The 26,558-nt window shown below is 43.9% G+C and overlaps 1 protein-coding gene across 1 annotated transcript in view; it reads right to left on the bottom strand.

Annotated features, from left to right (window-relative positions):
- diaph1 (diaphanous related formin 1) overlaps positions 1-26,558 on the bottom strand; it is a 142,006-nt gene that overhangs the window by 33,015 nt on the left and 82,433 nt on the right. Inside the window, 5 exon segments of the mRNA XM_062977847.1 lie at positions 5,257-5,386; positions 5,530-5,769; positions 13,292-13,393; positions 15,246-15,340; positions 17,666-17,761. Of these exon segments, the coding sequence (XP_062833917.1) occupies positions 5,257-5,386; positions 5,530-5,769; positions 13,292-13,393; positions 15,246-15,340; positions 17,666-17,761 (663 nt within the window).

Here is a 26,558-nt window from a genome sequence, read left to right as displayed (position 1 = left end):
CGAAGAGACCACATTGGTCGACGGCGCCACACCTCCCCGTGGGTGAAAGCCATAAGTAAGCTCAAACGGCGTATGCTGACTAGACGTGTGCACCGCATTGTTGTAAGCAAATTCCGCCACCGGTAACCACTTCACCCAAGCCGTGGGTTGATCTAAACAAAAACAACGCAAATACTGCTCTAAGAGCCCATTAACCCGTTCCGACTGTCCATCCGTTTGCGGATGGAAGGCGGACGACACGTTTAACTTAGTCCCCAAGCACTCATGGAAGTGTTTCCAAAAGCGTGACACAAATTGCGGAGCCCTATCGGAAATAATCACCTCGGGTGCTCCGTGCAAGCGATAGATGTGCTTTGTAAATAGTAAGGCCAACGTAGGGGCCGCCGGAATGGTTGAACAAGGAATAAAATGAGCCAGTTTACTAAATAAATCCACCACCACCCAAATACAAGTATAACCCCCAGACTTAGGCAAATCTGAAATGAAATCCATGGAAATGATTTGCCATGGCCTCTCCGGAACAGGTAAAGACGACAACAACCCTCTAGGGCGCCCAACAGGCGTCTTACTTTGCTGGCAAACGGCGCAGCTGTCACAAAAGCGCAGAATGTCTTGCCGCATCTTTGGCCACCAGTAGCTCCTGGTGATAAGCTGTACGGTCTTGAACCTGCCAAAGTGCCCAGCCATGGGTTCGTCATGGTGGGCTCTAATCACCTCCAATCTGAGGGCCCCCACTGGTACGTAAACCTGCCCCCTACGCACCAATACCCCGTCTTGATCTTGGAGATGCGGCAGTATGGTACGGTTACCTGCTGAGAGCAACATCAGTTGCTCCTGAGTCCACACATCATCTTTCTGAGCCTCAAGGATCTGGTCATGTAACCCGAGCTCATTATCTACAACACACAGCGAGGCAGTAGGCAAGATGGTCTGACATACTACCTGCTCATTGGTCTTAAATTCTGGCTTGCGGGATAAAGCATCGGCCCGCAAGTTTGCCTTCCCCTCCACGAACTGCACCTTGAAGTTAAACCTGGAGAAAAACAAAGCCCAGCGGATTTGACGCTGGTTTAACTTCTTTGCTGTTTGCAAGTGCTCTAAGTTCTTATGATCAGACCTGACCACGATCTGGTGCCGTGCCCCTTCAAGCCAGTGCCGCCACACCTCAAACGCCACCTTAATCGCCAACAACTCCTTCTCCCATATGGTATAGTTCTGCTCGAAGGGTGTTAGTTGCCGCGAGTAAAATCCACAGGGACGCAAGGTCCCTGAGGAATCCTTCTGAGACAATACAGCCCCCAACGCGTAGCTAGAAGCGTCCGCCTCTACCACAAACGGTTTGTCAACATCAGGATGGGTTAGTATGTTGTCCGATTGAAAACTAGACTTAAGTTGTAGAAATGCCTCGTGAGCTTCCCGCCCCCACACAAATGGCTGTTTCTTGCGCAGAAGCTGCGTCAAAGGTACCGTGAGCTTTGCAAAATTCGGAATAAACTCCCGGTAGTAATTAGCGAAACCTAAGAACCTTTGTACATCCTTCTTAGTCTTCAGCTCCTGCCATGAGTTGACGGCGTCAACCTTATGTGGGTCCATTTTAAGTTCCCTACCTGACACTACATGACCTAGGAACTCCACTTCAGGCACATGAAAGACGCACTTGGAAGCCTTGGCGAAAAGCCCATTAGCCCGCAGTCGGTGCAGAACCTGCTTGACATGTTGACGATGTTCTTTCTCGTCCTTAGAAAAAATCAAGATATCATCCAAATAAATCACTAAAAATTGGTCAATTAGGTCCCTGAACACATCGTTCATGAACCTCTGGAAGACCGCAGGAGCATTACAAAGCCCAAAAGGCATGACTCGGAACTCGTGGCATCCGAAACACGTGTTAAATGCCGTCTTCCATTCATCCCCTTCCCGTATACGGATTAAGTTATAGGCCCCCCGCAGGTCAAGCTTGGTAAAGACCTTAGCCCCTTGCACCCTTGATAACAGTTCCGAGATTAAAGGGAGCGGGTACCTATCCCGAATGGTGTATTTGTTTAGGATCCGATAGTCGCAGACCAGCCTAAGTTCCCCAGTCTTTTTGGCTACAAAGAATACTGGTGCCGCAGTTGGAGAACTAGATGGGCGAATAAACCCCTTGGCTAAATTTTCATCTAGAAACTCCCGCAAAGCTTGCCTTTCCGGTACAGTCAAGGCATACAGCCTCCCTGCTGGCAGTTTCGCACCTTCTGCCAACTTGATGGCGCAATCATATGGCCTGTGCGGTGGTAATTTGTCCGCTTCTTTTTTACAAAATACATCAGAGAACTCCCCATACTCAGCAGGCACTCCCTCCATATCAGAATGAGTAACATTTAGAGTGCAACAATCCTGCCTCTTTAAAATCACTTTACGTGTTGCCCAATCTACTTGTGGGTTTACTACAGCTAGCCAATCCATCCCCAGGATCACATCATATCTAGGCAAGCTCGTAATATCCCACACAAACGTTCCCGTTACTCCCTGCACCTCCCACGTTACTGCCGAGGTTTCCTGGTTAACCACCCCAGTCTCCAGCAGTCTCCCATCTGCTCCTTCCACCCACACGTCGCATGCCTTGCGCACCTTAGGAATGCCATGCTTCTTAGCAAACTCAATATCTACATAAGAGACCGTGGCTCCTGAGTCCAGCAGTGCCAAAGTAGAAACAAGTTCCCTTCCCCCAACAGATAATGTAATGGGTACGAAAACATGCTTCCTCCCCTCAGTTGACTGCTTGAGGAGCCCTAGTGCGTTGGACTCACGTCGCACTAGGGCTGGCCTTTTCCCGAAAGCTGGGAAGGTTTCACATTACAACTTTTGGCAAAATGCCCAGCATTCCCACAGTACAAACACAAGCCCAGCTGCCTCCTACGGCTCTTTTCTTCTGTAGACAGCTTTTTAAAGACCCCAAGCTCCATGGGCTCTTCCCCCATCACCACAGGTGCCCTGGTTACATGCATGGGTGGCGCACACATTGCTTTTGAATGTTTACGAGCCTCGAACCTTGCGTCTAAACGCAGCACCTTAGCTACTAAGGCGTCCCAGCTTTCAGCCGGCTCCAAGCGTGCTAATTCATCCTGGAGCATATCACTTAGCCCGGCAGTAAATAAAAGCATGAATGCATTTTCCCCCCAATCCAGCTGGTGGCGATACAGGTTAAACTTATTTAAGTAATCCAAAACAGTCCCCTTTCCCTGTTTCAACCGATACAGAGCCCACCCAGCGTTCTCCGTGCGGAGAGGATCCCCAAAAGTATCAGTTAACAACTTTTTGAAATTATTCAAATTGTCCTTGACTGGGTCATTTCCCAAAATTAAATTAGTGGCCCATTGTCCTGCGGGACCGGTCAACAAACTCAAAATAAAGGCCACTTTGCTAGTGTCTGTAGGATAAGCATGAGCACTGAGCTGAGAAAAATAAAGCTCCACTTGTGCCAAAAAGGTTGGCAACTTGCACCTGGTTCCGTCAAAGCGTTCAGGAGTCAAAACATGTCCTTTCACGGCATGAGCGGTTTGGCTAACGGAAAAAGCCGTTTGCAATTGATCTAATTTGACCCTTAACTCATCCATCGTCTTCCTGACGGGTTTATTGCTGCAATAAACCTTTTATGGGCGTCGGGCAATCTGTCAAGGACAGAACGCCACAAGATTCAAAGTAACAGAGTTTATTAGATTACAGAACTCAAAAATGCCCGTAAAAACACAAGGGCCAGGCAATTTTTGCCTTTAGGAGCAAAAAGGGACAAAAGTAAATGTTCAAAAGATAAACCGGATTAAACCGGAGTTTAATCCGGGTAAAAAACAAACTGCTTTCTTCAGCCTGGGTAAAAAACAAAACGAAAGCCAAGAAACAAAAGATACAAGGAATGCAACTAATTGGCAGCAGATTCCTCTCTGCTGCCAACACTGTTTTTTAGAGTAACTTGCGTCGCTCCCACACACACACACAGCAGACAGGATCTCCAACACGAGCAGACGCAGCCAGGGATTTTAGCAGTAGAGTAGACCAGTTCCGTTCCGTAGATCAAAGCCAGAAGCAGACGTTTGTAGTTTTTCCAAGTCCAAGAAGGGGGGAAGACAAGCCGTGGTCAGTTCAGTCCGAGTTCTCAAAGCAGGAGATGGCGTCCGTCAGGAAGACGACGGAAGGTCAAGCTAATAAGAGTAAGCACAGGTTTGCACAAACAAATGCCCACACAATCCCTCCCGCCGTCTGACCCTGGATTCCAATCAACTTACGTCTCAGCACAGGAAAGTACACAAGTCTTCAGGGAAGCGTCCCACACACACACACGAATCCCAAGCGTTTGCCCAGATTACCTTGCCCGACGCAATTTGCAATTGCTCCCAAGCCCCATTTTATGCCAGTTACAAATCTTCATCACTGTCAGCTGCCCTCCTTAACCCGGGCGTTTCCTCATCACTTTCCTCGTCAGAGCTGGAACACCTCTGACTACGCCCAACAGCATCTCCAGCTGTGGATCCCGTCCCATCCCTCCAGCTACGCCATGGGTCTAATCCTGAAGGTCCCCATTCATCTTCTGCCCCATCATGGCCAGTGGCCCCCAATTCCTCCCTTACCCGAGTCCAATCCATCTCATCCTCCTCTGAGCTAACCAGCCCTTCCTCCATTCTCTCCGTGAACCCTTCGAAAGACTCTTCGTCAGAGGGTGCTGCAAATATGTCTCGCAGTCTTTTTCTCTCTCGCTCCTCGAGAGTATCCGACTCTCGAGGAGTCTTACGCCCACGCCTGTCAGAAACAGAGCCACGAGGCTCAATCATAACATAGACAGAGCGAGCCAAACCTCCACACAGGAAAATAAATGACATCAGAACAAAATAATGGAAATTCTCCTGTCATTCTGCTCAGAAAGGTTTTCATTTTCCTTGTCCCAAGTTAGCATGACAAATTGCTTGTTTTCACAGAGAGATCCAAAATATATGTTTTGCATTGAAATATATGGTTTACACCACTCGCTGCATGTATACAAATAGTCTCTTTCACAACACACCGTTATGGTGTGATGATTCTACTTCAACTGCCATGGCAATATCCCATGAAATCCTGGGGTTTGTTGTTTTGTAAGGCAATAGAGGACCCCTTTGCATGAAAACTCTAAATAATTATACATAAATTGCAACTCGCACGATTCCTTAAGATAGAAGTGTGGAACTCAAAGTGGAATGGTGCTGTAAATATGTGGTGTAAAAGGACTCACAATCCCAAAAATACCTTGACAAGCCTTCTCCACATGGATGAGTTCATCAGGAAACTTCAACACATCAGGATACTGCTGCTCACATGTTTCAACCAAAAAGTGCAACAACGTCAATTTCTGATCAGCCGACTTGGTGTCTCGGAGCTAGAAATGTGGACAAAGTGAGCCAGTATGAGCGTTACTCAGCATAATAAACTTTCTTTTCTCCACCTGAAGCTCCCCAAGTATTCTGGTAAGCTATGGTTAAGACATGTAATGAAGATTTGCATCTCACTCTTCAGACTCACCTTGCAGAGGAAACTGATGTTAAAACCAAAAGCACCAGCATTCATGGATCCAGAATTCATATAATTGCCCACCAGAAGGATGATGGAGAGTAAATTGGAGAAATTCTCACTCTTACGGACTTCCTCACAGGCTGCTGTCACAGAAACTATTTGTGGCTTGATGTTTTCCACCTGTTCACTGAATTGTAGTTTGAAGAGGATGGCACGGAGGCGAGGCATTAGACGGGAAACTGAACTAATCTAAGAAGGAAAGGGGACAGAATAACACTGTCATGCAGAGGGTAGAGTAGGAGGAGGATGACAACAAGAAGGAAGGAAAGAGGTCTGAAGAAGGAAAAGAAGAGAACTTGGGTTTCCGTACCATAAGTGTAATAACTTAGCTATATAAAATAGGTACAGTTCTAACCAGATAATATAAGATTATAAATATACAGTAAAGTCTCACTTATCCAACATAAACGGGCCAGCAGAATGTTGGATAAGCGAATATGTTTGATAATAAGGAGGCATTAAGGAAAAGCCTATTAAACATCAAATTAGGTTATGATTTTACAAATTAAGCACCAAAACTTCATGTTATACAACAAATTTGACAGAAAAAGTAGTTCAATATGGACAGGTTGCTCACCTGTAACCATGTTTCTTCGAGTGTACTCTGTGAATTCACACTAATGGAGAGGCTGCGCCTGCGCAGGTCCCAACGGAAACTCTTCCCAAGCTGAAGTTCAAATTTTGGCGGTAGCCACGCCCCTCCGTCCCCGGAGGGCATATAAGGCAGCCCTCGGCGTCTCCTCCCCAGTTCCTACGCCGCTAAGGCAACGAGAAAGGAAGAGGGTTTGCCAGAGGGGAAGGAAGGGCGGGCTTGTGTGAATTCACAGAGTACACTCGAAGAAACATGGTTACAGGTGAGCAACCTGTCCTTTTTCTTCGTGTACTCTGTGAATGCACACTAATGGAGACTAGCAAGCTTAGGTCTTGGAGGCGGGCTAAGCAAACCCAGACAATGAGAAAAACTGTCCAAACATGTGTTTATTAACATCAGAACATGGTCCGAGGACCCAAAAAAGTATTGCATCAACACACGCCAGACACCGAGAGCAGCCCGGTAAGGCATGATATAACCCTCTAAGAGCACATGTGCACGTAGGAACATCATTTCCCAAAGGGGGGAAAGGCATTTGTAAATAAGGCACAAATTGTCAAAAGAGCAGTGCAAACATGTAACGGACAGGAGAAACACAAGAAAGGGTTGCATGAGAATAAACACCCGCAGAGAAGTCATAAATGCATAAAGTTAAGACAAGCATGAAGATAAAACTGCCCTAGCAAAGGCTGAATCCTTCAGAGTTCTTTGGTCTACCCTATAGTGGGACACAAATGTAAGGGGGTTGGACCAGATCGCTGCCCTGCAGATGGAGTCCAGGGGAATGCCCCTCAGGAAGGCAGTCGACGTGGAGAGGCCTCTCGTCGAACGCGGGCGAACCGACGGAGGAGGTGGGCGTTTGGCCAGTTCATAGGCCAGTTCAATGGCCTGAGCAATCCAATGGGACAGTCTTTGTGAAGAGATAGGATTCCCCAGCTTATCTGGAGCATGGGCCACGAAAAGTTTAGGGGTCTTTCGAATGTCTTTAGTACGGTCCCGGTAAAAGAGAAGTGCTCTACGCACATCAAGGAGGTGCAGTCTCCGCTCAAGGGGAGACGAGGGGTCTGGAAAGAAGGCAGGAAGGACAATGTCCTGGTTAAGGTGAAAGGCCGAGACTACCTTGGGAAGGAAGGTGATGTCCGGACGGAGAACTGCGCGGTCGTGATGAAAACGGAGGTAAGGCTCATCGACCCGAAGGGCGGTCAGCTCCGAAGGCCTGCGCGCTGAAGTTATGGCCACCAGGAAGGCAACTTTCCAAGACAGGAGACGAAGGTCGGTCGAAGCCAATGGTTCGAAAGGAGAAGCAGTGAGCTGGGAAAGGACGAGCTCGAGGCTCCAACCCGGAGTAGGAGGCTGAGACGGCGGGCAGATGTTATTATAGCCTTTCAAGAAGGTTTTGACAAGGTGATCGGAGAACAGCGATGGTCTACCATGTTGTTGAAAACACCAGGATAGAGCGGCCAGGTAAGATTTCATAGAGGCAAGAGAAAGTTTTTGATCTGCCAGAGACATAAGGAAGTCCAGCACGATCGGTATCGAGGTTGGGAAAACAGTAATTTTTCGAGAGCGGAGAAAGGAACGAAAGCGAGAAATCTTATAAGTGTAGGCCTTGGTTGTAGCCGGCTTGTGAGCTGCGCGGAGGACCTCCTGTAGGTTCTGCGGGAGGGAAGTCAGGCGAGAATCCTCCAAGCAGTGAGATGTAGAGAGGAGAGATCCGGGTGCAGGATCTGGCCGTTCTCCCTGGACAAGAGATGAGGTAGAAGGGGCAGAGTGAAGAAGGTCGCATTGGAGAGGCGAAGAAGAGCCGGGAACCAAGATTGACGGGGCCAGGCTGGAGCTATCAGGATCGCCGACATCGGTACCGACCGGAGTTTTTGCAGGACCCTCGGTATGAGAGGAAAAGGCGGAAAGAGATAGATCGGTTCCGCCGACCAGTCCAGAAGGAAGGCGTCTCCCAGGCAGCCCGGAGAGGAGGATGGGGGAAGTCTCGCACCGTACCGAGGCAGTTGAGCGTTCTGAGGAGAGGCGAAAAGGTCCAGAGTGGGAAAACCCCATTTGAGAAAAAGAGAAAGAAGAGTCTCGGGATCGAGCATCCACTCGTGGGAGGAAGTCGTCATCCTGCTGAGGGCGTCTGCCAAGTTGTTCTGGGTCCCGGGAAGGTGAATCGCCGAGATCAGAATGTTGCGGGCTATGCACCAATACCACAGCTGGGAGGAGAGAAGCATCAGCTTCCTTGAGCCCGTGCCGCCCTGTTTGTTGATGTAGAAGACTGCTACTGTGTTGTCTGATTGGATGAGGACAGATCTTTGGGAGATCAGGCGGGAGAAGGCTTTCAGAGCCTTGAAGATGGCAAGGAGTTCGAGAAAGTTTATGTGATTGGCCTTCTCGGAGGGAGACCAGAGGCCTCGAACAGTGAGACCTTTCATGTGGGCTCCCCAGCCGAAATTGGAAGAGTCTGTGGTTATGGTGGTGGCGGGGGGAACCGGGTGGAACGGGAGACCCCTGCAGACGTTGGAGAGGGATTTCCACCAGAGAAGCGACCGCCGAACGTGGGGCGGGACCGAAAGAAACCTCGAATTGGGGTGGCGAAACGGCTTGAAAACGTCTATGAACCACCTCTGCAAAGTCCGGAGATGGAGCCTGGCCAACGGGGTCGTGAGGACTGTGGAGGCCATGTGGCCGAGGAGAACCTGGATGGACCGAGCCCGAACCCTCCGGTGGGTCTCGCAAAAGGTGATCTGTTGTCGAAGGGCCAGAAACCTGTCTAGCGGAAGAGAGACAGTCTGAGCGATTGAGTCGAACAGAGCGCCGATGAAGCGGATTTTGTTCGACGGGGTGAGGTGAGATTTTTCGTGGTTTAGCTGGAGACCGAGGGATTTTAGAAGAGAGAGAGTGTAGTCGACGTGACGTCGGAGGAGGGCAGGGTCGGATTCGACCAGAAGCCAGTCGTCTAGATAAGGGAAGACTGTGATTCCCTGGAGACGGAGGTGGGCCGCCACGACAGCGACGACTTTGGTAAAGACCCTTGGGGCCGTAACGAGGCCAAAGGGTAAAACGGTGAACTGGTAGGTCTGGTCGAGAACTTTGAAAGAGAGGAAGCGCCTGTGGTTCTCCCGAATCGCCACGTGGAAATAGGCGTCTCGAAGGTCTATAGATACGAAGAAGTCTCCGCGCTGCAGCATCGGGAGGATGGAGGCGATGGAGACCATCCTGAACTTGGTTGGACGTATGAAGGCATTGAGCATGCGTAAGTCCAAAATTGGGCGGAGGCCCCCACCCCTCTTCGGGACCGTAAAGTACCTGGAGAAGTAGCCTTGAGGGTCCTGTACCGATGGAGAAGGCCGAATAGCCCCTTTGGCGAGAAGGGCGTCGACCTCTGCGAGAATTTCTTGAGAAGGGTTGGAGAGAAGGACCTGACCCGTGGGCGGGAGTTCCTCGAACTCTAAGGCATAGCCTTCTTGGACAATTTTGAGAACCCAGGCATCTGAAGTAATAGATTTCCACCGGTGAAAGAAGGGAGCCAAGCGATCTAGAAAGAGACCAGGAGGTTGATTCGGAGAAGAGGAGAGGAGCTGAGGAATGAGAGCTGCATCGGTACCGTAAGAAGAGTCTTTGGAAAAGGAGATGGCGTCAGGAGCGCCGGGGAGGTTGACCAGCGGTGGGGGTGGCCCGGCCGCGCTGTCTTTGCGGTTGGGCAGCCCGACGGGGCTGTTGACGGTTGTTGTTGTTCGATACCGAGGGACGCCTGAAGGATTGCTGGCGGTAAGAAGGAGGCGGGAAGCGTCAAAAGCGTTGAGGAAACCACTTGGTGCGGTGAGCTTGGGGTTGATCACCGCATTTGGTGGCCAGTACTTTAAAGTCATGGTTGGTTTTAAGCTTGTCGTCGGTGCCAGAGTTAAACAGGCCCATGGCGTCGAAGGGGAGGTCCTCGATGACCTGCCTCGAGGAGGAAGACAAACCGGACGACCTCAGCCAGGCGTGGCGACGAATGGCGATGGCGTGGGCAATCATCTTGCCGGCCGTGTCTCCCGTATGCTTAGCCATCTGGATTTGATGATGAGCTAATGAATCGGCCTCTTGTTGTAGGGTGGACATAACCGACCGGTCTTCATCGGACAACTTTGAGAAGAAGGGTTGAGCTTTTTCCCAAAGGATCTGCTGGTAGGCCCCCATACAGGCCCCATAGTTCGCCATCCTACAAAGCAGAAGGGCTCCGGAGTAGAGCTTTCTCCCGACCGCGTCAAATCTCTTGCCTTCCCTGTCTGCAGGGGTGGTGGATTCACGGCCGGAGGACTGAGAGGCTTTAACAACCATGGAATTTGGGTCGGGGTGGTGCTTAAGCCATTCTAAAGTATCGTCGTCCGTACGATACCAGGTCTCGATTCTCTTCGAGGTAGGAGGGATCGAGGAAGGAGTCTTCCACGAAGACTGGATGACATCTAGGAGATAAGGCAAAAACGGCAGGAGCGTGGCCGGAGGGGCCTGGGCTTGGACCCGTTTGAAGACCGGGTCAGTTACTGCCTTGGAAGTCTGCTTGATTTCTAGACCCAGGGCATCCGCCATTCTAACCATTTGTTCGGAGAAAGCCCGAATGTTGTCGGTAGGCGAAGGAGGGTCCACCTCATAGGCATCATGAGGAGGAGAGAGATCAAGGCCCAAGGATACCACCGAGGCCGAGAGAGCGGAATCAGGACGATCTATATCAATCTCATCGTCCCCAGCCCCTTGAGGGGACTGAGGGGGAGATGACAACACAGTCTCTGGGGGCGGCAAAACCTGAAGAGCAGGAGCCATCTGCGGCCGAGTTTCTTTGGAGGCCGAGGCCTGGGCCGCTCGAGCCAGGCGAGTGGTTTGTCTACCCCGTTCCGGTGTCGAGGTTGGGGGAAAAAGCTGTTGACGGGACGAGCGCTGAGAAGTAGCAGGTCGAGGAGATGGCACCCTGACCACTGTCTGAGTGGAGTGGTGGGGTGAGTCCTGCAATTCGCCATCCGAAAGTTGTTGAGGAGAAGGTTGGCGAGGTCGCTGAGCTGGAGCGATCGGAGAGGATCTTCTAGAAGAAGTCGCCGAAGAAATGACGCCCATCTTGGAGGAAGCGGAAGAGGAAGAGCGTTGAGTTGCCCTCTTCTTAGCGAGCGGTTGTTTTGATGGAACCCTCAGGGATTTACCCGGTGTGGGAGGGACCATAGCTGAGTCGGATTGGGACCGACGAGCTTCCTCGTGAGCTCTTTTAAAGGCGATCTTCATCGCAGAAGACGACGGAGGAGCCCCGAGGTGGGAACGGGCCGAGGATACGGAGGCCACCGAGCTCGATGTCGAGGAAGGGCCGACTCGACCAGAACGTGTCGACACCGTAGCCGTGGTGAGAGTGCACGGTGGTTTGGCGGTCTTAGACGACCTGGAGGCTCTGGACGCCCTAGACGAGGCCGAGGGAGCTTTAGCTGTTGAAGCCGACATCGCTGCCGGATTAAGCGGCGGCTTCGAGCCCGAAGTCGACGGAGCGGGTTCAGGGGCAAGCGACTTTTCGTAGAGCGCCGCTCTAAGCCTCGCGGCTCTATTCTTTCTAGCCTGGGCCGTTAGGGCCAGGCAAAAACGGCAGGTACCGACGACATGTGCCTCCCCGAGGCAGTAAAGGCACTTGGCGTGGCCGTCGGAGTCAGGAATTTTAGCGGCACACTGAGTGCAGCGCTTGAAGCGAGTCGTAGACATGAGAATCCGAAGTGAACCTTGCGGCGGAAAAAAAGGAACTGGGGAGGAGACGCCGAGGGCTGCCTTATATGCCCTCCGGGGACGGAGGGGCGTGGCTACCGCCAAAATTTGAACTTCAGCTTGGGAAGAGTTTCCGTTGGGACCTGCGCAGGCGCAGCCTCTCCATTAGTGTGCATTCACAGAGTACACGAAGAAAAAGCAGTAATTCTATGTAGTAATTACTGTATTTACAAATTTAGCACCAAAATATCATGATGTATTGAAAACATTGACTATAAAAATGCGTTGGATAATCCAGAACGTTGGATAAGCGAGTGCTGGATAAGTGAGACTCTACTGTATATAAATTTACTGATAAAAAAATCAGCATTTGCAAGGCTTGTTGAATAAGCTGGTTTTCCTTTTCATGAAGTACAACTGAAGCATCTTCTGTGGAGTCCACTGTAAACACTGCTCATTATAGTCATGCAATTCTAAAACTTTTCAGGACCCCAATATTAAGCTAAGGGGACCCCCTTTGGAGTCAGGACTCACACTTTAAGCAGTCCTGGTCTGCACCACATGACTCAAAGGAACTAACTGTAGAAACTTTGTAGCACCCACTCATTGCATTTGAAATGGATGGAATTAGAAGTAAAGGATTTTAAAAATTCCTTGTATGGCTTTAACACCAGATAAACATTTACTCTTAAAGGATTGCTTCTCATATGCATGACCTTTGTGCTACTCCATCCTAGAACCGGAATGTCAAAGGCAATGTTTTATTGGAGACAGCTCTTCTATGCTCTAAACCTCAACCTGGCCTTTGGAACACACAGAGTACTCGACAGCAGTTGCTTGCTTGCTTTCTTGCTACTAAAACTCTTTGTCCTCACACTAGTACACTGGAGACATACGTAGCTTTTCCTTTTGATGCCAGAACCTCCAGAATATATTTACTGAGTCTGATGCCTTATCTGGTCATTTTGTTGGCTCTTACAGCTCTTAAGTTTTCCATTATATCTCAAGTAGGACCATTCAAACATCCAAAACACAGAGAATTATGTTTCCTGGAATAGGCATCTATCTGACTGCCTGAAGTCTCATCTCCTCCATTCAGATCTTCAAAAGCCTTAAGATGACATGAAGACACAAGGTCTACCCAGCTATTTAAATTCCTAGAAGCCCATGTGCTAAGAACACAAAGATGTTAGCAAGCCTACAGACATTTTGTTTTTGTAGGCTGATATGGACCATCTCAAGAAACATGCACCACTAATAACGATGTTACAGTGGAAGTAAAAAAAGGACATCACAACAGAGACAACAGATTTGAGAAGGAAAAGAGGAAGCCATGTAATACACAGTCATCCCAGAGTTCAGCTGAAAAAGGAATTCTTTTTCTTTTCTATGCACAAAAGGCAGGTCACCTACCACAACTCCAAATTGCTCTGGTTCAGGCAGTTCAGCATAATCTCCCTTCAGTTCTGCTATCATCTTCAATTTGTCTGGTTCTGGCATTAGCTTAATCAGGTTCTGACAAGAAAGCAAAAGTAAAATGTAGTCACTTGATTAAGAATCCATTACTTAAGTGAGAAATTTGGCCTACGAAATAACCAGTGTCTGCCAGCACAGAATTTATTGATATTATAGTCTATATATATAAAAAGTAATGTATGTATGTGTGCGTGTTTGTCCGTTTGTACAACAAAGGCTGTTGCCAGGTGAAATGATATCACTGGGAAATAAAGGTGACAAGTGCATGAGGAGGAGGGAGGGAGGGAGGAAGGGAAGAGAGAGAGAAAAGGGGAAAGAAAAAGGAGGGAATGAAGGAAAAGAAAGGAAATGGGGAAAGTATGGGGGAGGGAAGAGAGAAAGGGGGAAAAGAAAGAAAGAAAGAAAGAAAGGAAGGAAGGAAGGAAGGAAGGAAGGAAGGAAGGAAGGAAGGAAGGAAGGAAGGAAGGAAGGAAGGAAGAAAACACAGAGGGAGAATGTGTATGAGGGAAATGAAGAAAGAAATAGCCACAAAGAGAGACTGCCCACCATTGCCAAAATGTTGCCATGGAGACATTGTAAGGAAGGCCCTTTCAGAGCTGGGAAAAGGAGAAAGTAGGTGGGCAGAGGCTCTCCAACTCCCAGGCAACACCAGGCTTATATGCTAGTTATAAAATGAAGGCACAGTTAGCTCTCCAGATCCATTGATTCAACCACCCATGTCTTAAAAATATGCCCCCTGTGAAGAAGTGTATAATTATATTTTGTTTATAGATGATATGTGTATTTGATTTTGTGTAAACAGTCAGGTTTGGCTAAGTTTAAAATGGTGAGTATTTCAGTTGACCATATGTATGGGGGAAGGTAGCCATCTTAGAATGCTAGAGCAGGTTACCATAGCAACAGGGGCGGAGCCAACCGCCGCTTGGAAAGGAAAAGGGGAATGTTTTAAAACCCAGCAGTTGGTGATTTTCCAGTCACAGGGAAGGATCTGGTTCTTGTGTGGAGAATCAGACTGGCTTAAATAGAAAGATTTGAGTCAGATTTAGGTTAGACCAGACTAGGCAAGTTAGGTGATTTGTCTAGGGTCATCTGTAGAGTCTGTGGATTAGAGAACATTAATCCCATGGGATCCAGTAGGATCAGGGTTTAGTGTAATCCAGAGAAAGTATTTTTGAAAGTTTAACCACCTCATAACCGTTTATAACCATTAAGCGAAGTGCCTTTACTAAGTTATCTGAAACCATCAAGCTCTGTACCTGCAATAAACTTGTTTTGATTCTATTCAAATCAAGCCTCTGTCATACTCTCATATTAAGTTAAGTAACATCAACACCTGAAGTGGAACAAATAGAGAAAGCTTATAAGAACCAGTACCATCTGCCTGACGTCTCCATTGGTGGCAGCGAAGAAGAAGATAATCAAACAAAACATTAATTAACATCATCTCTCACAAAACATCTTTATTAAGTGATGGTATCTGTGTGTGTGCGTGTGTGGGATCTGAAGGGATTCCATCCTCTGCCACATCAAGTCCCCACATTATTTGGTGGCAGCGGTGGGATCTGAAGGGATTCCATCCTCTGCCACATCAAGTCCTTACATTATTTGGTGGCAGCGGTGGGATTCAAAGGGGATTCCATCCCCTGTCAACCTCAGCTCCTTACACCCCCAAACTAAATTCCTAAATGCAAACCTTGTTTATGCCATTTTATATAACCACTGTATATAACAGGATGTGAGCATCCATTTTGGTATCAACAGGAGGTCCTGGAATCAAACCACTGCTGATACTAAGGGCCCAGTGTAATTATTTCAAGCCATGACTCTTCATTTTGTTTTTTCCCATCCAAGAAAGAAACAAAATCAAAGAGAATATTCCGCTATTACCCACCTGCACCATGGACTCAGTCAACACAACTTCATTCACCTCCAGGATAGCATTCTTGATCTCTTCATAAGGCATGCGGAAGGAGCCTAAAAATATTGCTGCCAAATTTAAAGAAAAGCACAATCAAATCTTTGGCACAAAATCCATGAGACCGCCTCCCTATGCTGAAGATTGGGTGAATTATCAAAAATTAAAAAATGATATGCCTCAATGCCTCAAATTATATGTATGCTGAATGTTAACTAAAATGTAATAGTATGCTGAATGTTAACTAAAATGTACAACTAAAACCTTTGAGGTTCAGGTAACACAATATCTAAAGACTTGAATCAACTTGTTCCTAGAAACTGCAATCAAACTACCAATTGGTTGAGATTTAAAATTTAAACTTAAAAATCCCTAAAGCTGTCACGGAAAAGTAAAATTGCTCTTATGAAACTCCTCCTAATCCCACATCTCTTTTTCATATTTTACACCAGGGTTTCTCAAACCTTTTCCACACACACAATCCCTTTTTGCCCAATAAATTTTTACATGACCCTACAGTAAAATACCATAGGTATAAAAATCAAACACTTACTAATAACAAATCAGCATTTGCAAGGCAGATTTTCCTTTTTATGAAGTACAGCTGAAGCATTTTCTGCAGAGACCACTGTAAACACTGCATAACAGATTCATGTACATGTTGAAAATAACTACTAGGTTCTGTTCAGAAAACCTTTATTTACATTTTACTTAAGCCCAAAACTCATTTATAAAATCGGTGAATTTAGAAATTCAAGATCATCAATTTTTTACTAAATATTGATGCAAATTCAAAATATCGATCTGAAAACATATTTGAATATCTGCCGCAAATGGAAACCAGTACAGTAGCGTCTTGCTTATCCAACATAAACGGGCCGGCAGAATGTTGGGTAAGCGAAAATGTTAGGTAATAAGGAGGAATTAAGGAAAAGATGTAAAATTATGTAATGATTTTACAAATTAAGCACCAAAACATCATTTTTTTACAACAAATCGACAGAAAAAGCAGCTCAATACACAGTAATGTTATGTGGTAATTACTGTATTTACGAATTTAGCATCAAAACATTGCAATGTATTGAAAACACTGACCACAAAAAGATGGGACTACTAAAAGGTAGACTGCATTGGATAATACAGAACGTGGATGAGCAAAGGTTGGATAAGCAAGACTCTAGTGTACTTCCTTTCTATCTAGCCCTTTCTGCCCCATCCTTTATTGTATTAACATGGTTACTCCACTACTTTCTTTATAAATGGGAAAACTACAGTCTATACACAATGCAAGATCTATATAAAAGTAGTAAACCTACAAAATCAGAAAGATTGGTTGCAGATATTTCACCACGCAAAGATGATTGGGCTCGCTTAGGCCAAATATAATCTTCACATCCAAATTTATTTCATTAGGAAAAAACCCATAGATCATTAACACTATTTGAAACAAATGTGTGACCTATCCAGAAATATACATAAAGGCCAATATCTCTGATTTATGGGTGTCTAAGTCAAAATACAGTAAATATAACAGAAGGCAAGTCTCCAGAATTGAATAGGAGCTGGAATTTAACTTGAAAATATCAGAAAATAAATGATGTAATTTATTGACCTCAGTTCCTCTCAAATCTGGATCAGCTCTAATGAAAGAGAATAGTTCTAAGATTGTGCACAAATGGTATATAACTCCAATCAAGGCTAAAATGCCATATCTAATTTCTGAAGCGGGTGCAATGTTAAGAGTATATTTACTCACTTGTGGGTTGACTACATAAAGATAAATAATTTAGGCATTCTATACTTCAAATAATTTCTGAAATCTGTACTGAAAGTGTCTGGCTTTGTTCTGGTCTATTACCAAGAATTTGAAATGCAAAATTTTAATAGACATCTTCTGTAAGAATTGGGGTTGAAAGGTATACTAAGGGAAGGTGGTTAATAGAAAAATATCTTTAAGAGTCAAATGACATTCAATTTATGTTAGTTTCCATTTATTTAATATGTCAACTCAAAGCACATTGCTTGCTGCCTCTTAAGACTCATCTAAACCTCTAGACAGAGTTCTGAACCTAGACACAGATGAGTTCAATAAAGAAATTTCTGACCACTCCTTCCTGGTATCAGTTCTCTAAATAAAGACAGAAGATGAATCATCAACTATATGTTTCAACATGAAACATACAGTGCCATTGGATCAATTTCTAGCTTATGTATTTCATTCTTCTAAAGGTTGCTTGCTTGTTGCTTACTTGTCTGTTAAGTTGAACACTATAACACACCATGAAATAAAAACCAAAAAAATATTTAGGCCTGTGCCGTCTGAGAACTCTCTTACTGTTAAACTCTAACATCTCCATGGAATCACAAGCAAATGCTCCCAACTTCATCATACTCACAAAGATTCTGTGCATTCTTTGAATCCAGCACTCTCAGCTCCTTGACCTTCTTCTTTGCTTGGCCCTTCTCCTCTTCATTCTCCTGTTGTTTCTTTACTATGGGCAAGAGGAATAAGAAGATGTTACCAGCTCAAGCAGCCCTTTCAGTTTAAAATGCCACAGCTATCAAACATCCAGAAATAAATAAATACAGCCTTCCTTCTGTTATTTTTAAGAGATGCCAGACATAAGAAGTCCAGCAAAGGAAGATAAATACTTTTATTCTTGTTTCTTTTCTTTGCTAAAACACAAGCGGATTAACAGCAACTGTAGCGCAAGACAGAATGAATAGGACAGCAACAGCACAAATAGGTCTTACTAGAAGACATTCAACTTCATAAAGATACAGCAAAAGCATCCATGTTGGGGGTCTAACATGTAAACCTCATTCCTTAATATCTTCAGAAACCAGGAAGTATCCTGGGTGTTTGTGCATTCAATGAGAAGATCTGAAAAGGAGTCTAAAAGTGTCTTCACTTGCCCATGGGAACTATACCTGGATCAGAAACCCTGTTCTAACTGTGGAGGCTCTAGATATTCGAACAATTGTGCTTATAGAATGTTTTTTAAAGCTTTTCCAGTGAATGCACGAAGATCTGGAATGCAACATGACATGAGGAACACTGGGTGATGGGCTGATATGCATAGCCTTATACATCCAAAACACTTCAAGTTGTACTAATCTGAAGGTGAATGCCTGCATAGGATTTATGTATAGAGATTGAAGAAAATAAAACTGTAACAAATGGTAAATAGTAATACTTTCTTTTTTATAGACATAAATTTATGATAAAGGCCATAGATCTATCTGTATGCCTACAAACAAAGAGACTGCACTATTTGCCTTTCTATTTGGTACATATAACTTCGGTATCTTCAGGCTTTTACATGGTGTATGTGTTGGGGAGATGGCACAACACTAGTAGTGGCTACTGCATAGGTTCTCAGGTGGTATCAGCCTATCCTGTTGTCACTTGATTTAAGAAAATACTTCCCACGGCACCAAATAAACATGAACTTTCTTTTCATCAAAGTTGTTCAGTTGTGGAACATGCTGCTTAGGAAGGAAGCAGGCTCTCATTTGTTAAAGATTTTCCAGTAAAGGGATGTTATCCATCTACTAGGGATGCTATAACAGTAGATCTTTGACAAGATAGCCTCTGAGGTCCAATTCTATGATTTTATTATTCACAAAGTCAGTGAGAAATGCTTTTGTTATCAAGGTTTCTACCAGGTTTGATCACATATATTAGTTTACTAGCTTCTAAACTTCAATATGGCCAGTGGCCATATTTCTGTTTGGTTAGTTGTAGGCTGCATCCTTGGGGTGAGGAGGACTAGGGAAAGGTGCAAAGCTCAAAACATATCTAATAGATTAAGATGAATCAGGTCAAAACATGCAAAAATGGCTAAGTATCTGCTTAGTTTATTATAAACATATGAAATATATTTACTTTAACATGATAAAATAACTAGTGTTAGGAAGTAAAAGAATGCCTTCAATATGCTATCATTACTGTTCTTTTTCAGAATAATTCATTATATAACAAAAGCAATTCATTATAGAGCAATTTAATGACAGAATATTTTGAAAAAACTCCATTTGGGAAGCCACACATTTTGACTATGATACTGTAACACAATCAAAGGCTTCATTTAACAAATCACTGGGGAAATGTTTTGTAACACTTTGACATAATTGCAAAGCCAAGATTTTGATTTGATTGGCCAATGACACGCAACCAGCTATGTGAATCAATTGCACAACATCTCCAAGTCTGCAGCCAATTTTTGGTAGCAGATTTAATTTTTTAAAGTCTTGTGGTACATAGTGGATGTGAAGATAGGATGGGACCCTAATGGAGCCTGTAAGCTATATGCTTTGTTCACCTTGCTTGTAAAGAAACACTCAACTGGGAATTGGTGGGGAAGAATGGTGACCAAGCAACCAGGCAGGGAATCTTAACTATTACATACATATACAAATATATGAGAAAAGTTTTGTTCTTTTATGTGAAGTGTGAGCAGCTACGGCTCCTACAAAGCTCTTTTGGCTACAGTTCTCATCAGCTTTAGTTGGAATAGATAACAGTGAGGGATTGTGCAGACTGCATTTCAGAAACATCTGCAAAGTTACAGTTCCTCACCCATTTTAGTCTTTTGAAAGGCCCATAAAGGACTAATATTGTATAGGTGTTGGTGGGAACGTAAAACCGCGTGTGTTAAAGAGAGACAGGAATTATAATGTTTAAAACCACAACGCATCCATAGTGTTTTATTATCGTGATGGGCAACATGATGTACTCCTGATGTTTTGGGCTACAATCCTCATAAAACTGAGCCAGCATGAATAGTAAACAGGGATTCTGGGAGTTGTAGGTCAAGCTGGAGAATAGGAGGCTGCTTCCTACACTAAAGCTTTCTTTTTGGCTTTAAGAGGTATATCAACTGTTAGATTAATTGTCTGCACAATTCCCCTTTTCACAGAAAACTTCGGGGATAGCCTTGTAATTCTTCACAAGTTTCTTCCAAAGGTAAAAGCAAATTACATCTACCCTATTTAAACATTGTTTCTCTGCATTATGCTAGAAGGATTCAAGAGGGAAATGGCATGAATGTAGGGTGGTGGGGGAAGACAAAAAAGAAAGGTCAGAATTTAGTCAGTGCTCTCTCTTCTAACGGTTTATTATCCTTGACACATGTACACCCCACAGGTTAGGAGAATTATTACTAAGGGTTCAGAGTCACTGACCTAGTTTTCCCGAGCATCTGCATCAGAGCACAAATTAAGGGTTCGGAGATAGAAAGAAAACACAGCCGCTTTATCATATATGTGTGGTTTGGGGGCTCTCAAAATCAGAAATCTTTTTTTCATATTTCCAAATAAGAAGTGGGCAGCATGGTTAGGAAGCACATATTACTTAAAACTGAGCAATTGAAGTGCCTGGATAAAGCGAGTGAAATTCCACATTTTTAGGATGCTGTAAGTTCAATAAGAAGTGTCAAGGACTCGATACAGTGGTGTATTTATGCAGCACTCCAGAATTAAATGCAGAATTCATAAAACTAGGTGCTCCTTAATAAAAATATTTCTGGAACTGAAAAAACAGATTGCTAAGGGAAAGTCTATGTGTCAGGACTCTTCCCAAGGAGACTAATTTCCCATGTGCAGGGAACACAATTATTTTGGATGAGTGTTTGATCCTTTGAACCTCCCACTGTATTCTGTAGTGACACAACACAGCTATAAAGATTTAACACCCCAGTAAGAAAAGAACCAAGGTGAAGGCAAACAGGAACCTGTGGAAGCAGATGGCTTCACAGAGAGTCAGTAGGAGCGCTCACTGAATGGAGAGCTATGGCAAAGTAAGACATGGGCTAAAAGAAGAGAAAAGCTGAATACATATAAGATGCGATGCTTATTAGATGAGAAAGCTGGACACATACAAGATGCTTTCTTATCAGAATAAGAGAAGCCCAGCTCCTCTTCCATCAAGTACTCTTGGGGCCCACATCACAGTAACATCTCTAAGGCACACTCACTGACAGGTCACAATAGTATGAGAACTGAGCTCCTTGGGATTCTGACTACTACAGCTGACAAGCACACAGCCCTCATCCTTCTTATGTGCACAATGCAGTAATCTGTTCAGATTATCTGCCAACACCAGATTCTCAGTGTTATTGGGGGGGTGTCAAAAATTCCTTACTTTTCTAGGGCACTGCTCCTTAAACTGTGGGTGCTGACCCCAAATGGGGCCTATAGATGTTAGGGTTAAAAAATGGCAACAGCCACCCATTTATACAAATCTGTTAGCATACCGTGTTTACAGTGGACTGCAGAAATTACTTCAGTTGTTCTCCGCAATCTGCCTCTTTAGTAAGCCTTGAAAATGCCAATTTATTATCAGGAAATGTTTTATTTGTATACCTATTTTATATCCCTATATACCCAGAGTCACATAAAAATTTCTCAGGTGGAGAGGAGTTATGCATGGAAAAAGATTTAAGAAGCCATGCCCTAAGGGTATGTATGATAGATATCAGAACCTGCCACAGACCAGTGGTAGTAAAATAAAACACACCATGTACTGTCATGACATATAAGATGTGATGGGTTAAAAAAATCTTCTCCAAATCCTTAGATTCAGGAAGAAACAAGAAATAATATGAAATATTAGATTTGTTAAGACTTGGAATCTTGTTTCATTTGTTGTTGTCTTAGACATTTTTCTTGTATGAGGTCAGGGGAAAGCATTCCTTTCCAGACTAGCTGAATAAGGACACAGATATTGTCATAATATGTAAGTGTGAGTCAGCTGCTGCATTATACTGCAGCTAATTGAGGGTTACTCAATGCAGAGAGAAGGTAAGCTATCCACGATGCCAGTAATTAGTGGCAAAGGAAAAAAAGGAGACCAGAGAAACTGTTATATATGCAAGATTTTCATGCCTATGCCCATGCATGCAATCTCAGTTGGGGGGAGTGTTTGCATGAGAGGATAGAAAGCAGAGCCATCAGAAAGCTGCAGCCTTTGACTCAGCTTGCCTCACCCTCCCTGCAGACTCCTCCCTTTCTCAGTTTTATTTTTCTGCGCCATAAACACAAAATGGAGTCTGGAGTGAAAGAAAATATCCTCTCTAAAATGGCTGAATGCGGCAAAAGAAGACACAAAAGTAGTAAAATAGGGCAACAGCACCATCTGGTGCTTGAAGAATTCAAGCCATGCCTCTGGAAAATCCCTATTGCTGGAAAACTGTGGGATTGAGTTTCCAAGAAAATGTTGCAAGCTGTGGGATTTTTTACCAAACAACAGTAGCATTTGCGGAATCAGCTCATCATGAAGGAACAACAATCATGTCAATATTCATGTTATGGCTTGTAATAGCTGGACATAGTGCGTTGGCTGAATTCAAAGCAAGATCTGGAAATAAAGGTTCACCCTTCATCTGGAGATGAATAAAACATGTTACTGCTAGTTGGGATCATTGCTGCAACATTAAGATAATATCAGATGAATATACATGAAGATCATATATACTGTATGTACCAAACTGTATTTTCCCAATGCAGCCTGGAGCGATTCAGAACAAGGATGGTGGTAAAGTACAGTATAATACTCAAACCTGTAGGACCGGTACCCAAACTTCACCTATCTCCATGAAAACACCCCTCCATGATAGCTAGTAAAGCTAGAGAGCAATATACCAGCAAATAAAAGAATATTGGGCTCAGAGTATTTAGAAGAACACAAAGTGTTGCAGAAAAAGGGGTTTCAACAAAATGTTTGAATGCTTAATAATATCAGACAACAGGATAGGAAATAAGTAAGAACAAGACCAAAAGAAAGCACATAAGAAAAATTCTAGGTGCAGAGGTATGTTAAAAAAACTAATAGCCATGTGATTGCAATAGTAAAGACCTTGCAATGCCTTGAATTACATCTCTAGATATCCCAAAGGGTTAAACTGTATGTGAGAGTTCAGGAACAGATGGCAACTCTCCCTGATTATAATAATCTCAGGGTTTATTTCTCTTTTGATTTCACTTATTCACTCTCCCTGTCTCTCTCTTTCACTCACACACAACATAATAGAAAAGGCTGATAAATCTCCTTTGCTACACAAAAGGGAAACACAATGAGCCCCTAATATGTAATCTGAACTGCATCAGAAAATTTGCATTGAGGAATACTTGGTACAAAAAAATAAAAGGAAAAGCAGCAGATGGAGGCAAGAGCCCCCTGGTGGAGGGAAAAAAGCTTTTGTGTGTGCAAAAGGAACACCCTGGCTTTTCCTGCCTTTGTTCCCAAGAAACGAGGCCAGCACACGATGGGAGGGGGGAGAGGAAGAGCGAAGGGAGGAGGAAATGGCCACCGCCCTGATGACACAATGTCAGCAGACATCCTCCTCCAATCCAGTGCTTCCTACGTCACTGCCGGGAAGGCGAGCCAACACGGCTCAACTGCGCACATCTGGTGGAAGAAAGGAACACTGCAAGCAATTTTTCAAAACTCTGACAAAATGGGGAAAACACACGTTCAAAAAACATTAATTACTTAAACAATGCTTCACTATTTACAGCAAGAGTATAAAAGAAACTAAGGCCTATGATGAAAAGGTCACTGCAATGAAATCACCTACTTTTCACATATTTCAACTAGTATTCCTAAGTCACTTATCCTAGTTATTGCTCTAGATCCCTATCTTGTAAATGCAGACACCTGCAAGATTATCAAACTCCCAATATGAGTGAAATGTGATTTTCAGGATGCAAGTTCTCTATAGAAAAATGAATACTGAAAATAATACTCAAAGAGCAATCTGTTTGAGTCAACATGAAAGTAAAGATACGCTTTTCACATTCCTAGCTTTCTTTTTTTGTTGTAGTTATGAAACATTTTAAAAAATGAAACTGCTAATATTTATCACTGTGTACCTGTGATATGTATTACAAATTCCAAAATCCATAATAAGGGTAATAAAAGATGTATGCAATATTTTAATGCCCCCAGAGATAAGATATGGAGATTTTTGCCCAGATTTTCAAACTCTTTTGGCTGCTGGCCTAACAGAAAAATGGTCCTAAAATTGAATATTTAATTTTGATTATGGCCAATTCTGCCACATGTGCTTCATCTGATGTAAAAGCCATAAAACACTATCCACATGTTACAACGTATTTTGCCTAAAACATTATCGTTCCAGTACCTTCACAAAAGGAGAGCTATTATGGTATTTTGGTTTGAGTGTTGAGTGTTGGGATACATTACTAGGGCTTCAGTCCTCTTTTAGCCATGGAAACCCATTGGGTGACTGTGGGTAAATCACATTCCCTGAGTCTCAGAGGAAGGTGTGGACAAACCCCCTCTGCCAAACTCATGACAAAGCTCTCTTCTCAAGTGACAGGGTCACCAAACCTAGAAACATCTTGGAAGGCATGTAAATACAATCCCCATAAGCGCTTCCAGAATACTGTAGGAAGGGCGTCCCTACTATTTAAAAAATACACAACAAAACATTCATTGTCTGAACTAGCCTGTTAGGCTGCTAAGCTGTGTGAAGCCAACTTAAAAAGTGTACTATCAGAAATTTTAATAATGTCACACCACATTTGTCCTTTCTGTGCACACTGCACAGTAACGCTTAATATGTTAAAACCAGGCCTCTTCAACCTGCAGCCCTCCAAGTGTTTGGACCTCCAACTCTCAGAAAGCCTAGCCAGTTTGTTCAATGGTCTGGAATTCTGGGAGCTGAAGTCCAAAACACCTGGAGGGCCACAGGTTGAAGAGGCCTGTGTTAAATGATAAGCAGAGATAGGTGCCATATTTTACCAGGACCAATAAAGTGTTACAAAAGTAGAACAAAAGTAATGTTCTCAAATGCTCCGTACTTTGGAGTTCTCCAGCATTCCTTGTCAGGCTTGAAGATACAAAAGTAGGGAACAAAGGAACAAACTAAGTCTAAACACCTGGACTGGTGGATTAACTTTCATCTCTACAGATTTTTGGACTCCCTCTTCTATTTAATCTTCTATTTTTTATTATATGATGTCTAACAAAGAGTTCTGGAGAACTAAAAAACCTATATTACTTCTGAAACATTTCCATGGTCCAAATAATAGGTATTACTGTCTCTGGTATTTGTTTTTGTCTGTGTTATATTATTTATTGTATTCATTTGTTTTATTGTAAGCTGCCCCAAGTCCCTCTGGGGAGAGGGGGTGGAATATAAATAAAGATTCTTCTTCTTCTTCTTCTTCTTCTTCTTCTTCTTCTTCTCCTCCTCCTCCTCCTCCTCCTCCTCCTCCTCCTCCTTCTTCTTCTTCTTCTTATTATTATTATTATTACATATGGACTGTACTGCTGTTTATGCAAGGAGATAATAGTCTGCCAATTAATGATACATCTGTATTTACAAATTATCTGGGAAAGTAATGTGAGAGTGCTAACGTGCCACTGAAAACACCTTTTCTTCACTGTTATAATAAGAAAATGAGCAGTCTTTCCAATATCAGTATGGGGAAAGTTTGAAACATATCCAGGCTAATGGTAAAGACTTATAGGAGTGAGACAACCCTTCATACAGGAAAATATAAAAACTATTACTCAAAACAAAAATCCCAAGAAAGCACATCTATTGAAGAGCAGGATTGCATTTTACTTCCACCATAGTTTATTGTTACTAAAGGGAATGTAGAGGAGTGGCCAGAATAATGCAGCTGCTTACAGCCAGGTAAATTTTGGGAACCTTTGCCCAAAACACATCTCCCACATACAGGTCTGAGCATCTGCACATTCCAAGGACTTTTATTTCTTGGCCAGCTCTTAATGTAGGTTTTATGGAGGTAAGTAGAGGAAAAGGAAACACCTTGATGGTGCAGTAAAAGTGACAATTCCTAAACTTGTACTCAATGACATTTATCATACATATAGGCTTTTCTAAATCAAAAATACTGAAGCTATCAGACTGCCAGAGTAACTGAATAATTCTAGAAAGCGTAGGCAAGAGGCAAATTCCTTCTGACCCTTCCTGTGGCATCCTATAGTAACAGTATCTAAAAAGACACTCCTCTTTTTGAGGTGTATGCAAAGTACAGAAAAGGGCTGGGTGAGACATTATGAGGTTTCACATCTTCCCTGTACTTCTCCTTTCCACCAGTAGGTGGCACTCAAGGCCTATAATTTGAAGATTCTCTCTTGAAGGCTGGTGGAATCAATATTGAATCGATTAATTGGTATTTTGAAAGCTTGCAAACACTTATCGACATATAGCATAAAATGTATCCAGAAAATGACAAGCCTCGTGAGACTTCAAAGAAATGACAGAGAGCGTGTGCCATGTGCCTACAGCC

This window comes from Anolis carolinensis, chromosome 4 (assembly GCF_035594765.1).
Source record: "Anolis carolinensis isolate JA03-04 chromosome 4, rAnoCar3.1.pri, whole genome shotgun sequence".
Classification (NCBI taxonomy): Eukaryota; Metazoa; Chordata; class Lepidosauria; order Squamata; family Dactyloidae; genus Anolis; species Anolis carolinensis.
This window is presented reverse-complemented; position numbering and strand designations above follow the sequence as displayed.